The following is a 13,967-nucleotide window of genomic DNA, read 5'->3' as shown; positions in this document are numbered from 1 at the left end:
GCTCTGAACCGGCACCTCCACCAGCCAATCAGCACCCTCCTCTCTTAGCTCCCGCCTCCGGAACCAGCCAATCACCTCCCTCGCCCAATCACAGCTCGGCCCCCTCCATCACCATGGCGACGCCGGTCCCGCCTTCCCACGGCGGGGGCGTGGCTTGGGGGAGGCGGGACTTCCGCGCGCGCTCTCCGCCAATGGCAGGGCGGCGCTCCCGGCGCCAGCCAATGGCGGGGCGCGGCGCGGGCGAGGCGGAAGCGCGCGCGGGGTCGGAGGTCGCGGCTGTTGATGTTGACACGGCCCCGGCGGCCGCAGCGCCCGCGGCCCCTCAGAGCCGGGGGGGCCCCTCCGAGCCCCCTCCCGCGGCCCCCCCGCCCCACAGAGCCCCCCCGGCTGACCCCCGGCCCGCCCCCGACCCCCGCCGAGCCCCCCGGGGGCCCCCCATGCTCGCCCCGCCATGACGATCCTCCCGAAGAAGAAGCCGGTCCCGGCTCCCGACGGCGACGCGGATTCGGGCCCGGACGCGGGGCCCGAGCGCGGAGCGGACGCGGGACCGGAGAGAGGCCCCGGAGGCGTCGGTGAACCCGGGGGACCCGGCGTGGGGGGGCCTCGGCCTCGGGCCTCGCCGCCGCCGCCGCTGCGGGGCTGGGCCGGGCTGCCCGGAGCCGCCGGTTCTCCTCCTCCCGCCGGGCCCGGAGGTCCCGGAGGCGGCGGCCCCGGTTCGGCGGACGGGCCCGCGGCTCTGCTGGGCTTGGAAGCGGCGGCTTTGGGGCTGCCCGAGCCCCGCGGGCCCGGCTGCGGCGGCGGAGGCGGCGGCGGCCCCGGGCACAGCAAGAGGCGGCGGCGCGGAGGGGCCGGGCCCAGCGGAGGCTCCGCCGGTTCGGGCCCCGGGGGGATCGGGCTGGGGATGGGGCTGGGCCCCGCCTGCGGCAGCCCCGGGCCCGACGAGGCGGGTGGAGGATACAACAGCGAGGACGAGTACGAGGCCGGGCGGGTGGAGATGGATCCGGCCACGGCCGAGCAGGTGCGGGGGGACACCGGGGGACACCGGGGGAGCCGCTCCGGGCACCGGGGGGACACCGGGGAACACCGGGGAACACCGGGGGGACACTGGGAGACATCGGGGGGGCACCGGGGGAGCCTCTCTGGGCACCGGGAGACACCGAGGGGACACCGGGACACACCGGGAGTTGTTTGGGATTGGGGTCCCCCCGTTGTCCCCCCTCATTCCGGTTCTCTGCGGGGTTTTTTTTTTGTTGTTGTTGTTTTTGTTTTCTTTTTCCCGTTGTTTGTCCCCATAAACTTTTCCTGGATCCTCCCCCCTCCAGTTTTTCCTGGGATTCCCCCCGGGATTCCCCCCCGTCCCCCCTTTTTTAGACCCCCCCACCCAAACGATTCCCACTGGGACCCCCCCAAACCTCCTTCTACCCCTCCCCCATCCCCTTTTGCTCCTCTGTGGACCCCCAGCCCCCCCACCCCCCAATTCCCCGAGGGACCCCAAAAGAACCCCCCAGGACCCTCCACAACCTCATGGGGCCCCCCTAAACCCTTCCTTATCCCCCCTTCCCCCCTTTCTGACCCCAACCCTTTTTCCCCTGTGGCTCCCCCATCCCCCCACCCCCCCCAATTCCCCGAGGGCCCCCCCCAGACCCCTCCCCGAGCCCCCCCGAGCCCCCCCCGAGCCCGGCTGTGTCTCCAGCAGGAGCACCGGTTCGAGAAGGCTCTGCGGGAGAAGAAAGGCTTCATCATCAAACGCATGAAGGAGGACGGGGCCTGCCTGTTCCGGGCCGTGGGTGAGCCCCAAAAAACCCCAGAACCCCCCCAAAAACCCCCCAAAACCCCCCCCGAGGTGCTGCCCCGCCCCCACTGATACCTCGGTGTCCCCTCCCCCACAGCTGATCAGGTGTACGGAGACCAGGACATGCACGAGGTGGTGAGGAAGCACTGCATGGATTACCTGGTGAGGGGCTGGGGGGCACTGGGAGGGACTGGGAGGGACTGGGGGGGACTGGGGGGCACTGGGAGGGGACTGGGGGGCACTGGGAGGGGATTGGGGGGCACTGGGATGGACTGGGGGGGACTGGGAGGGACTGGGGGGCACTGGGAGGGACTGAGATGGAATGGGAAGGCACTGGGGGGCACTGGGATGGACTGGGAGGGACTGGGAGGGACTGGGGGGCACTGGGAAGGGACTGGGAGGGTGCTCAGAACACTGGGGGGGGTCCAGGCTGCTGCCCCTCCCACCTCCTGCAGTGTCCCCAGGGCTCTCCCAGTGTCCCCAAAACCTCTCCCAGTGTCCCCAAAACCTCTCCCAGTATCCCCAAAACCTCTCCCAGTATCCCCAGAGCTCTCCCATGTTCCTGCTGTCCCCATGCTGACGTGTCCCCCCTGTCTCTGATGTCCCCCCTCATGTCCCTGCCATGTGTCTGATGTCCCCCCCATGTCCCCCCATGTATCTGACGCCCCCCCTGTGTCCCCCCATGTCCCCCTGTGTCCCCCCTGTGTCTGATGTCCCCCCTGTGTGTCCCCCCATGTCCCCCCCGTGTCCCCCCATGTCTCTGACGTCCCCCCCGTGTCCCCCCCGTGTGTCCCCCTGTGTCCCCCTGTGTCCCCCCTGTGTCTCTGATGTCCCCCCATGTCTCTGACGTGCCCCCCGTGTCCCCCCCGTGTCCCTACCGTGTCCCCCCCGTGTCCCTCCCGTGTCCCCCCGTGTCTCTGACGTCCCCCTCATGTCTCTGACTCCCCCCCGTGTCCCCCCGTGTGTCCCCCTGTGTCCCCCTGTGTCCCCCCTGTGTCTCTGATGTCCCCTCCCTGTATCTGATGTCCCCCCGTGTGTCCCCCCCATGTCTCCCCCCCTATCTCTGATGTCCCCCCCGTGTCCCCCCCATGTCCCCCCGTGTCTCTGACGTCCCCCCCGTGTCCCCCCGCGCCCCCTCCCCAGATGAAGAACGCCGATTATTTCTCCAACTACGTCACCGAGGATTTCACCACCTACATCAACCGCAAGCGCAAGAGCACGTGCCACGGGAACCACATCGAGATGCAGGCCATGGCCGAGATGTACAACCGGCCCGTCGAGGTGTACCAGTACGGCACCGGTGCGTGCTGCTGGGGGCGCTGGGGGCGCTGGGGAGGGGTCCTGGGGGCGCTGGGGGCACTGGGGAGGGGTCCTGGGGGTGCTGGGGGTGCTGGGGAGGGGTCCTGGGGGCGCTGGGGAGGGGTCCTGGGGGTGCTGGGAGTGCTGGGGAGGGGTCCTGGGGGTGCTGGGAGTGCTGGGGAGGGGTCCTGGGGGTGCTGGGATTAATGGGGAGGGGTCCTGGGGGTGCTGGGAGCGCTGGGGAGGGGTCCTGGGGGCACTGGGAGTGCTGGGGAGGGGTCCTGGGGGTGCTGGGAGTGCTGGGGAGGGGTCCTGGGGGTGCTGGGATTAATGGGGAGGGGTCCTGGGGGTGCTGGGAGCGCTGGGGAGGGGTCCTGGGGGCACTGGGAGTGCTGGGGAGGGGTCCTGGGGGTGCTGGGAGCGCTTGGGAGGGGTCCTGTGGGAGCTGGGATTAATGGGGAGGGGTCCTGGGGGTGCTGGGATTAATGGGGAGGGGTCCTGGGGGCACTGGGAGTGCTGGGGAGGGGTCCTGGGGGTGCTGGGAGCGCTTGGGAGGGGTCCTGGGGGTGCTGGGATTAATGGGGAGGGGTCCTGGGGGTGCTGGGATTAATGGGGAGGGGTCCTGGGGGTGCTGGGATTAATGGGGAGGGGTCCTGGGGGCACTGGGAGCGCTGGGGAGGGGTCCTGTGGGAGCTGGGATTAATGGGGAGGGGTCCTGGGGGTGCTGGGATTAATGGGGAGGGGTCCTGGGGGTGCTGGGAGCGCTGGGGAGGGGTCCTGGGGGTGCTGGGATTAATGGGGAGGGGTCCTGGGGGTGCTGGGAGTGCTGGGGAGGGGTCCTGGGGGTGCTGGGATTAATGGGGAGGGGTCCTGGGGGTGCTGGGATTAATGGGGAGGGGTCCTGGGGGTGCTGGGGGTGCTGGGGAGGGGTCCTGGGGGTGCTGGGAGCGCTGGGGAGGGGTCCTGTGGGAGCTGGGATTAATGGGGAGGGGTCCTGTGGGAGCTGGGATTAATGGGGAGGGGTCCTGGGGGTGCTGGGATTAATGGGGAGGGGGCTTCTGAGAACTGGGATTAATGGGGAGGGGTCCTGGGGGTGCTGGGATTAATGGGGAGGGGTCCCAGTTGGTTTTTTGGTGCTCCCAACCATTTTTGGGCGCTCTCCTGTGGTTTTTGGGTGTTCTCCTGTGGTTTATTGTGGTTTTGCTGTACATTTCATGGTTCCCCTGCACATTTTGGGGTTCCCCTGTGCATTTTGGGGGTACCCCTGTGTATTTTGGGGGTTCCCCCGTGTATTTTAGGGGTTCCTCTGCACATTTTGGGAGTTCCCCTGTGTATTTTGGGGGTTCCCCCGTGCATTTTGGGGGTTCCCCTGTGTGTTTTGGGGGTTCCCCTGTGGTTTTTGGGTGTTCTCCTGTGGTTTATTGTGGTTTTGCTGTACATTTCATGGTTCCCCTGTACATTTTGGGGTTCCCCCGTGTATTTTGGGGTTCCCCTGCCCATTTTGGGGTTCCCCCCTGCGTTTTGGGGGTTCCCCTGCCCATTTTGGGGGTTCCCCTGCCCATTTTGGGGTTCCCCTGCCCATTTTGGGGGTTCCCCTTTACATTTTGGGGTTCCCCTGCCCATTTTAGGGGTTCCCCTGCCCATTTTGGGGTTCCCCTGCCCATTTTGGGGGTTCCCCTGCCCATTTTGGGGTTCCCCTGTGTATTTTGGGGGTTCCCCTGCCCATTTTGGGGTTCCCCTGTGTATTTTGGGGTTCCCCTGCCCATTTTGGGGTTCCCCTGCCCATTTTGGGGTTCCCCTTTACATTTTGGGGGTTCCCCTGTGTATTTTGGTGTTCCCCTGCCTATTTTGGGGGTTCCCCTGCCCATTTTGGGGTTCCCCTGCCCATTTTGGGGGTTCCCCTTTACATTTTGGGGTTCCCCTGTGTATTTTGGGTGTTCCCCTGCCCATTTTGGGGTTCCCCCGTGTGTTTTGGGGGTTCCCCTGCCCATTTTGGGGTTCCCCTGCCCATTTTGGGGGTACCCCTGTGTGTTTTGGGGGTTCCCCTGCCCATTTTGGGGGTTCCCCTGCCCATTTTGGGGTTCCCCTGCCCATGTTGGGGTCCCGCAGAGCCCATCAACACGTTCCACGGGATCCAGCACAACGAGGACGAGCCCATCCGGGTCAGTTACCACCGCAACATCCACTACAACTCGGTGGTGAACCCCAACAAGGCCACCATCGGCGTGGGGCTGGGGCTGCCCTCCTTCAAACCGGGGGTACGGATCTGGGGGGCAGGACCCCGATTTGGGGTCTGGGGGCTCAGATTTGGGGGTGGGGGCTCAGATTTGGGGTCTGGGGGCTCTGATTTGGGGTCTGGGGACCTTTCCTGGGTCACTTTTCCATGGGGCTGGGGCTGCCCTCCTTCAAACCGGGGGTACGGATCTGGGGGTGGGACCCCGATTTGGGGTCTGGGGGCTCAGATTTGGGGGTGGGGGCTCTGATTTGGGGTCTGGGGGCTCAGATTTGGGGTCTGGGGGTACGGATCTGGGGGTGGGACCCCGATTTGGGGTCTGGGGGCTCAGATTTGGGGGTGGGGGCTCTGATTTGGGGTCTGGGGGCTCAGATTTGGGGTCTGGGGGTACGGATCTGGGGGTGGGACCCCGATTTGGGGTCTGGGGGCTCAGATTTGGGGGTGGGGGCTCTGATTTGGGGTCTGGGGGTACGGATGTGGGGGGCAGGACCCCGATTTGGGGTCTGGGGGCTCCGATTTGGGGTCTGGGGGCTCTGATTTGGGGGGGTGGGACCCTCACTTTGGGGTCTGGGGGCTCTGATTTGGGGGGGTGGGACCCTCACTTTGGGGTCTGGGGGCTGTGATTTGGTGTCCCCAGCTGTCCCCAGCCGTGTCCCCAGCTGTCCACGTGTGTCCCCATGTCTGCAGCTGTATCCCCCGATGTCCCCAGCATGTCCCCATGTCCCCGCAGCTGTGTCCCCACAATGTCCCCGTGTCCCCACAATGTCCCCATGGCCCCAGCATGTCCCCGTGTCCCCGCAGCTGTTTCCCCACAATGTCCCCACAATGTCCCCATGTCCCTGCAGCTGTGTCCCCACGATATCCCCATGTCCCCACGATGTCCCCATGTCCCCAGCCATGTCCCCCTGTCCCCAGCGTGTCCCCGTGTCCTCGCAGCTGTGTCCCCACCATGTCCCCCTGTCCCCAGCGTGTCCCCGTGTCCCCACCATGTCCCCGTGTCCCCAGCGTGTCCCCGTGTCCCCGCAGCTGTGTCCCCACCATGTCCCCGTGTCCCCAGTGTGTCCCCGTGTCCCCGCAGCTGTGTCCCCACCATGTCCCCGTGTCCCCAGCGTGTCCCCGTGTCCCCGCAGCTGTGTCCCCAGCGTGTCCCCCTGTCCCCAGCGTGTCCCCGTGTCCCCGCAGCTGTGTCCCCACCATGTCCCCAGCGTGTCCCCGTGTCCCCGCAGCTGTGTCCCCACCATGTCCCCAGCGTGTCCCCGTGTCCCCGCAGCTGTGTCCCCACCGTGTCCCCCTGGCCCCAGCGTGTCCCCGTGTCCCCGCAGCTGGCGGAGCAGTCGCTGATGAAGAGCGCCATCAAGACGTCGGAGGAGTCGTGGATCGAGCAGCAGATGCTGGAGGACAAGAAACGCGCCACGGACTGGGAGGCCACCAACGAGGCCATCGAGGAGCAGGTGGCCCGCGAGTCCTACCTGCAGTGGCTGCGCGACCAGGAGAAACAGGCGCGCCAGGTGCGGCCGCTGGCCCTGTCCTGCTGTCCCCTGCTGTCCCCAGTGCTGTCCCCAGTGACCCCTGCTGTCCCCATTGACCCCTGGTGTCCCCAACCGTGTCCCCATTGACCCCTGCTATCCCCTGGTGTCCCCAGTGCTGTCCCCAGTCACCCCTGCTGTCCCCTGCTGTCCCCAGTGACCCCTGCTGTCCCCAACCGTGTCCCCATTGACCCCTGCTGTCCACATTGACCCCTGCTGTCCCCTGCTGTCCCCAGTGCTGTCCCCATTGACCCCTGCTGTCCCCTGCTGTCCCCTGCTGTCCCCAGTGCTGTCCCCATTGACCCCTGCTGTCCCCTGCTGTCCCCAGTGCTGTCCCCAGTCACCCCTGCTGTCCCCTGCTGTCCCCAGTGACCCCTGCTGTCCCCAACCGTGTCCCCATTGACCCCTGCTGTCTCCATTGACCCCTGCTGTCCCCAGTGGTGTCCCCATTGACCCCTGCTGTCCCCTGGTGTCCCCATTGACCCCCCCATTGACCCCTGGTGTCCCCATTGACCCCCCCATTGACCCCTGGTGTCCCCAACGGTGTCCCCATTGACCCCTGGTGTCCCCAACACTGTCCCCAACGGTGTCCCCATTGACCCCTGGTGTCCCCAACACTGTCCCCAATGGTGTCCCCATTGACCCCTGGTGTCCCCAACCATGTCCCCAGTGGTGTCCCCATTGACCCCTGGTGTCCCCAGCCGTGTCCCCAACCGTGTCCCCATTGACCCCCCCCATTGACCCCTGCTGTCCCCATTGACCCCTGCTGTCCCCATTGACCCCTGGTGGCCCCAACTGTGTCCCCAGTGGTGTCCCCATTGACCCCTGGTGTCCCCTGCTGTCCCCATTGACTCCTGGTGTCCCCATCAGTGTCCCCATTGACCCTTGCTGTCCCCATTGACCCCTGGTGTCCCCAACCGTGTCCCCATTGACCCCCCCCATTGACCCCTGGTGTCCCTAACGGTGTCCCCATTGACCCCTGCTGTCCCCATTGACCCCTGGTGTCCCCATTGACCACCCCTATTGATCCCTGGTGTCCCTTGGTGTCCCCTGCTGTCCCCATTGACCCCTGGTGTCCCCTGCTGTCCCCATTGACCCCTGGTGTCCCCTGCTGTCCCCAACTGTGTCCCCAACCGTGTCCCTGTTGACCCTGGGTGACCCCTGGTGTCCCCATTGATCTCTGCTGTCCCCTGCTGTCCCCAATGGTGTCCCCATCAAACCCTGTGGTCACTCTGCTGACCCCACGGTGTCCCCTGTGTCCCCTGTCCCTGTGGTCACTCAGTGTCCCCTGTGGTCACCTCTGTGGTCACCCCAGCGGTCACTCAGGGTCACTCAGTGGTCACTCAGGGGTCACTCAGGGTCACTCAGTGGTCACTCAGGGGTCACTCAGTGTCCCCAGTGGTCACTCAGTGGTCACTCAGTGGTCACTCAGTGTCCCCAGTGGTCACTCAGTGTCACTCAGGGGTCACTCAGTGGTCACTCAGGGGTCACTCAGGGGTCACTCAGTGTCCCCAGTGGTCACTCAGGGGTCACTCAGTGTCCCCAGTGGTCACTCAGGGGACACTCAGTGGTCACCCAGTGGTCACTCAGTGTCCCCAGTGGTCACTCAGGGGTCACTCAGTGTCCCCAGTGGTCACTCAGGGTCACTCAGTGGTCACTCAGTGGGGTCACTCAGTGTCCCCAGTGGTCACTCAGGGTCACTCAGGGGTCACTCAGTGGTCACTCAGTGTCCCCAGGGGTCACTCAGGGGTCACTCAGTGTCCCCAGTGGTCACTCAGGGTCACTCAGTGGTCACTCAGTGGGGTCACTCAGTGTCCCCAGTGGTCACTCAGGGTCACTCAGGGGTCACTCAGTGTCCCCAGTGGTCACTCCGTGGTCACTCAGGGGTCACTCAGGGGTCACTCAGTGTCCCCAGTGGTCACTCAGTGTCCCCAGTGGTCACTCAGGGTCACTCAGTGGTCACTCAGGGTCACTCAGTGTCCCCAGTGGTCACTCAGGGGTCACTCAGTGTCCCCAGTGGTCACTCAGGGGTCACTCAGTGGTCACTCAGTGTCCCCAGTGGTCACTCAGTGGTCACTCAGTGTCCCCAGTGGTCACTCAGTGGTCACTCAGGGGTCACTCAGTGGTCACTCAGTGTCCCCAGTGGTCACTCAGGGGTCACTCAGTGTCCCCAGTGGTCACTCAGTGGTCACTCAGTGTCCCCAGTGGTCACTCAGTGGTCACTCAGTGGTCACTCAGTGTCCCCAGTGGTCACTCAGTGTCACTCAGTGGTCACTCAGGGGTCACTCAGTGTCCCCAGTGGTCACTCAGTGTCCCCAGTGGTCACTCAGTGGTCACTCAGTGGTCACTCAGTGTCCCCTGTGTCCCCAGCCCCGCAAGGCCAGCGCCACGTGCAGTTCGGCCACCGCGGCCGCGGCCAGTGGCCTGGAGGAGTGGAGTGGCCGCTCGCCCCTCCCCCGCAGCGCCGCCCCCTCCCCCGAGCACCCCGGGCTGCACCCGGAGCCCCCCAAACCCCCCTCGCCCGGAGCCCCCCCCGCCGGAAAACCCCCCTCGCCCTGCGCCCCAGGTGAGACTGGGGAGACTGGGAGGGAAACTGGGGAGACTGGGGGGGAAACTGGGGAGACTGGGAACCCAAACTGGGGAGACTGGGAACCCAAACTGGGGAGACTGGGGAGACTGGGAACCCAAACTGGGGAGACTGGGAACCCAAACTGGGGAGACTGGGAACCCAAACTGGAGAGACTGGGGAGACTGGGATCCCAAACTGGGGAGACTGGGAGGGAAACTGGGGACACTGGGGGTGCTGGGAACCCAAACTGGGGGTGCTGGGAACCCAAACTGGGGAGACTGGGAGGGAAACTGGGGAGACTGGGAGGGAAACTGGGGAGACTGGGGAGACTGGGATCCCAAACTGGGGGTGCTGGGAACCCAAACTGGGGAGACTGGGGAGACTGGGAGGGAAACTGGGGAGACTGGGGAGACTGGGAACCCAAACTGGGAACCCAAACTGGGGAGACTGGGGGTGCTGGGAACCCAAACTGGGGAGACTGGGGAGACAAACTGGGACCCCCAAACTGGGATTTGATGTTTCTGAGCCCCCCCCCCAAACTGGGATTTGGGAGACACTGGGACCCCCAGGCTGTGCCCAGGGTGGGGGAGGGGTGTGAATTCGGGGAGGGGTCTCTGAAGCTGTGGGTGAATTTGGGGAGGGGTCTCTGAAGCTGTGGGTGAATTTGGGGAGGGGTCTCTGAAGCTGTGGGTGAATTTGGGGAGGGGTCTCTGAAGGTGGATGTGAATTTGGGGAGGGGTCTCTGAAGCTGAGCCCGGGCTGGGGGAGGGGTGTGAATTTGGGGAGGGGTCTCTGAAGCTGTGGGTGAATTTGGGGAGGGGTCTCTGAAGCTGTGTGTGAATTTGGGGAGGGGTCTCTGAAGCTGTGCCCAGGATGGGGTGTTTTGGGTGAATTTGGGGAGGGGTCCCTGAAGGTGGGTGTGAATTTGGGGAGGGGTCTCTGAAGCTGTGTGTGAATTTGGGGAGGGGTCTCTGAAGCTGTGCCCGGGATGGGGTGTTTTGGGTGAATTTGGGGAGGGGTCTCTGAAGGTGGATGTGAATTTGGGGAGGGGTCTCTGAAGCTGTGCCCAGGATGGGGTGTTTTGGGTGAATTTGGGGAGGGGTCTCTGAAGCTGTGCCCAGGATGGGGTGTTTTGGGTGAATTTGGGGAGGGGTCTCTGAAGCCGTGGGTGAATTTGGGGAGGGGTCTCTGAAGCTGTGCCCCCCCCAGGCACGAGCAGCCAGCTGGGGGCGGGGGGGGGTCGTGCCACGCCCCCCCTGGTGTCGCTGTACCCCGCGCTCGAGTGCCGCGCCATCATGCAGCAAATGTCCCCAACCGCCTTCGGTCAGTGGGGAGGGGGCTCGGGGGGCTCGGGGGGGGCTTTGGGGGGGTCTGGGGGAGGGTTTGGGGGGGTCTGGGGGGGTTTGGGGGGGTCTGGGGGGGTTTATGGGGGGTTTGGGGGGTTCTGGGGGGGTTTGGGGGGGTTTAGGGGGGTTTGGGGGGTTCTGGGGGGGTTTGGGGGGGTTTAGGGGGGTTTAGGGGGGGTGTAGGAGGGTCTGAGGGGGTTTGGGGGGGCTCGGGGGGGGCTTTGGGGGGGTCTGGGGGAGGGTTTAGGGGGGTCTGAGGGTGTCCAAGGGAGTTTAGGGGAGGTCTGGGGGGACTTTGGAGGGGCTGGGGGGCCTTTGGGGGGATCTGGGAGGGTCTGAGGGGGGGGCTTTGGGGGGGCTGGGGGCGCTGTGGGGAGGTTGGGGGGCTTTGGGGGGCTTTGGGGGGGTTCTGGGGGGGTTTAGGGGGGGTGTAGGAGGGTCTGAGGGGCTTTGGGGGGGTTTAGGGGGGTTCTGGGGGGGTTTGGGGGGGTGTAGGAGGGTCTGAGGGGCTTTGGGGGGGTTTGGGGGGGTTTGGGGGGGTTTGGGGGGGGTGCAGGAGGGTCTGAGGGGCTTTGGGGGGGTTCTGGGGGGGTTTAGGGGGGTTTGGGGGGTTCTGGGGGGCTTTGGGGGGCTTTGGGGGGCATTTAGGGGGGTGCAGGAGGGTCTGAGGGGCTTTGGGGGGGTTCTGGGGGGGTTTAGGGGGGTTTGGGGGGGTTCTGGGGGGGTTTAGGGGGGGTTTGGGGGGGTGTAGGAGGGTCTGAGGGGCTTTGGGGGGTTTAGGGGGGTTTGGGGGGGTTCTGGGGGGGTTTAGGGGGGGTGCAGGAGGGTCTGAGGGGCTTTGGGGGGGTTCTGGGGGGGTTTAGGGGGGTTTGGGGGGTTCTGGGGGGCTTTGGGGGGGTTTGGGGGGGTTCTGGGGGGGTTTAGGGGGGGTGCAGGAGGGTCTGAGGGGCTTTGGGGGGGTTTAGGGGGGTTTGGGGGGGTTCTGGGGGGGTTTGGGGGGGTTTGGGGGGCTTTGGGGGGCATTTAGGGGGGTGTAGGAGGGTCTGAGGGGCTTTGGGGGGTTTGGGGGGGTTTAGGGGGGGTTTGGGGGGGTGTAGGAGGGTCTGAGGGGCTTTGGGGGGGTTTAGGGGGCTTTGGGGGGGTTCTGGGGGGGTCTAGGGGGGGTGCAGGAGGGTCTGAGGGGCTTTGGGGGGTTCTGGGGGGCTTTGAGGGGGTTTAGGGGGGTTTGGGGGGGTTCTGGGGGGATTTGGGGGGGTGTAGGAGGGTCTGAGGGGCTTTGGGGGGCTTTGGGGGGCTTTGGGGGGGTTCTGGGGGGGTTTAGGGGGGGTGTAGGAGGGTCTGAAGGGGTTTGGGGGGGTTTAGGGGGGTTCTGGGGGGCTTTGGGGGGGTTTGGGGGGCGTTTAGGGGGGTGTAGGAGGGTCTGAGGGGGTTTGGGGGGGTCTGGGGGGGGTTTAGGGGGGTTTTGGGGTTTGGGGAGGGGTCTGGGGGAAACTGGGGGGGTTTGGGGGGTTCTGGGGGGTTTAGGGGGGGTGTAGGAGGGTCTGAGGGGCTTTGGGGGGGTTTAGGGGGGTTTGGGGGGGTTCTGGGGGGGTCTAGGGGGGTGCAGGAGGGTCTGAGGGGCTTTGGGGGGGTTCTGGGGGGCTTTGGGGGGCGTTTAGGGGGGTGTAGGAGGGTCTGAGGGGCTTTGGGGGGGTCTGGGGGGCTTCAGGGGGGTTTCGGGGGGTCTGAGGGAGTCTAGGGGAGGTTTGGGGGAGTCTGGGGGGGTTTAGGGGGGTTTTGGGGTTTGGGGAGGGGTCTGGGGGAAACTGGGGGGGTTTGGGGGGTTCTGGGGGGATCTAGGGGAGGTTTGGGGGGTCTAGGGGAGTCTGGGGGGGATTAGAGGGGTTTGGGGGGCTTTGGGGGGTGTTTGGGGGGGCATGTGAGGGGATTTTAAATTAAAATAAAACAAAATGAAATAAAGTAATGTAAAATTAAAATAAAATCAAGTAAAATAAAGTTAAAATCAAATAAAATATGAAGTAAAAATAAAATAAAGTAAAATAAAGTAAAAATAAAGTAAAATAAAATAAATTAAAATAAACATAAAAATAAAATAAAATGAAATAATATAAATAAAAAATAAATAAAAATAAGTAAAAATAAATAAAGATAAATAAAAATAAATAAAATAAAAATAAAAATTAAAATAAAATAAAATAACAATAAAACAAAAATAACTAAAAATAAGTAAAAATAAATAAATATAACTAAAAATAAGTAAAAATAAATAAAAATAAAATAAAAATAAAGCAAAAATAAATAAAAATAAATAAAAATAAATAAAAATAAATTACAATAAATAACAATAACTAAAGATATCTAAAAATAAATTAAAATAAAATAAAAATAAATAAAAATGAATACAAATAAATAAAAATAATATAAAAATGAATAAAAATAAATAAAAATAAATAAAAATAATATAAAAATAAATAAAAATAAATACAAATAAATACAAATAAATATAAATAAATAAAAATAAATACAAATAAATACAAATAAATAAAAATAATATAAAAATAAATACAAGTAAATAAAAATAATATAAAAATAATATAAAAATAAATAAAAATAATATAAAAATAAATAAAAATAAATAAAAATAAATACAAATAAATAAAAATAATATAAAAATAATATAAAAATAAATACCAATAAATAAAAATAATATAAAAATAATATAAAAATAAATAAAAATAATATAAAAATAAATAAAAATAAATAAAAATAAATACAAATAAATAAAAATAAATAAAAATAATATAAAAATAAATACCAATAAATAAAAATAATATAAAAATAATATAAAAATAAATAAAAATAATATAAAAATAAATAAAAATAAATTAAAAAAAGTAAAAATAAAATAAAAATAACTAAAAATAAATAAAAACAATATAAAAAGGAATGGAATTGAATCCGATTCAGGCCTGAACGACTGGGAGGACGACGAGATCCTGGCGTCGGTGCTGGCGGTGTCGCAGCAGGAGTACCTGGAGACCATGAAAACCTCGCGCCACAGAGACCCCGCCACCGACAAGAGTTGATATTGAACCCCCCGGACTGGCAGCCCCGAGACCCCCCCTCAAAAAAAAACAACAAAAAAAAAACCCCTCTGCGGACCCCTCCCCTTAAAAAAAAAAACAACAAAAGAACAACAACA

The 13,967-nt window shown here is 61.2% G+C and overlaps 1 protein-coding gene across 2 annotated transcripts; it reads left to right on the top strand.

The window, feature by feature from the left end:
- Positions 1 to 318: 318 nt before the first annotated feature.
- On the top strand, positions 319 to 13,920 carry OTUD5 (OTU deubiquitinase 5). 2 transcript variants are annotated; one of them, XM_086871016.1, is made up of 9 exons: positions 319 to 1,018; positions 1,697 to 1,787; positions 1,890 to 1,954; positions 2,936 to 3,092; positions 5,201 to 5,349; positions 6,647 to 6,832; positions 9,221 to 9,416; positions 10,629 to 10,742; positions 13,733 to 13,920. In XM_086871016.1, the coding sequence occupies exons 1-9, from the start codon at positions 452 to 454 to the stop codon at positions 13,849 to 13,851; spliced, it is 1,644 nt and encodes a 547-aa protein (XP_086727142.1). In that variant the 5' UTR covers positions 319 to 451; the 3' UTR covers positions 13,852 to 13,920. The 2 variants fall into 2 exon arrangements, with proteins under 2 accessions (XP_086727142.1, XP_086727141.1); XM_086871015.1 differs by having other exon boundaries at positions 321 to 1,018; positions 1,694 to 1,787.
- The last annotated feature ends 47 nt before the right edge of the window (positions 13,921 to 13,967 follow it).

The sequence above is a fragment of the Cyanistes caeruleus genome, chromosome 34 (genome assembly GCF_971803275.1).
Source record: "Cyanistes caeruleus chromosome 34, bCyaCae1.hap1.1, whole genome shotgun sequence".
NCBI classification, from domain to species: domain Eukaryota; kingdom Metazoa; phylum Chordata; class Aves; order Passeriformes; family Paridae; genus Cyanistes; species Cyanistes caeruleus.
This window is presented reverse-complemented; position numbering and strand designations above follow the sequence as displayed.

Coding starts and splice junctions, on each gene's coding strand:
- OTUD5 (XM_086871015.1), top strand. CDS start 452: ATGACGATCCTCCCGAAGAAGAAGCCGGTCCCGGCTCCCGACGGCGAC. Junction 1,019..1,693: donor ATCCGGCCACGGCCGAGCAG/GTGCGGGGGGAC, acceptor CTGTGTCTCCAG/CAGGAGCACCGGTTCGAGAA. Junction 1,955..2,935: donor AGCACTGCATGGATTACCTG/GTGAGGGGCTGG, acceptor CCCCCTCCCCAG/ATGAAGAACGCCGATTATTT.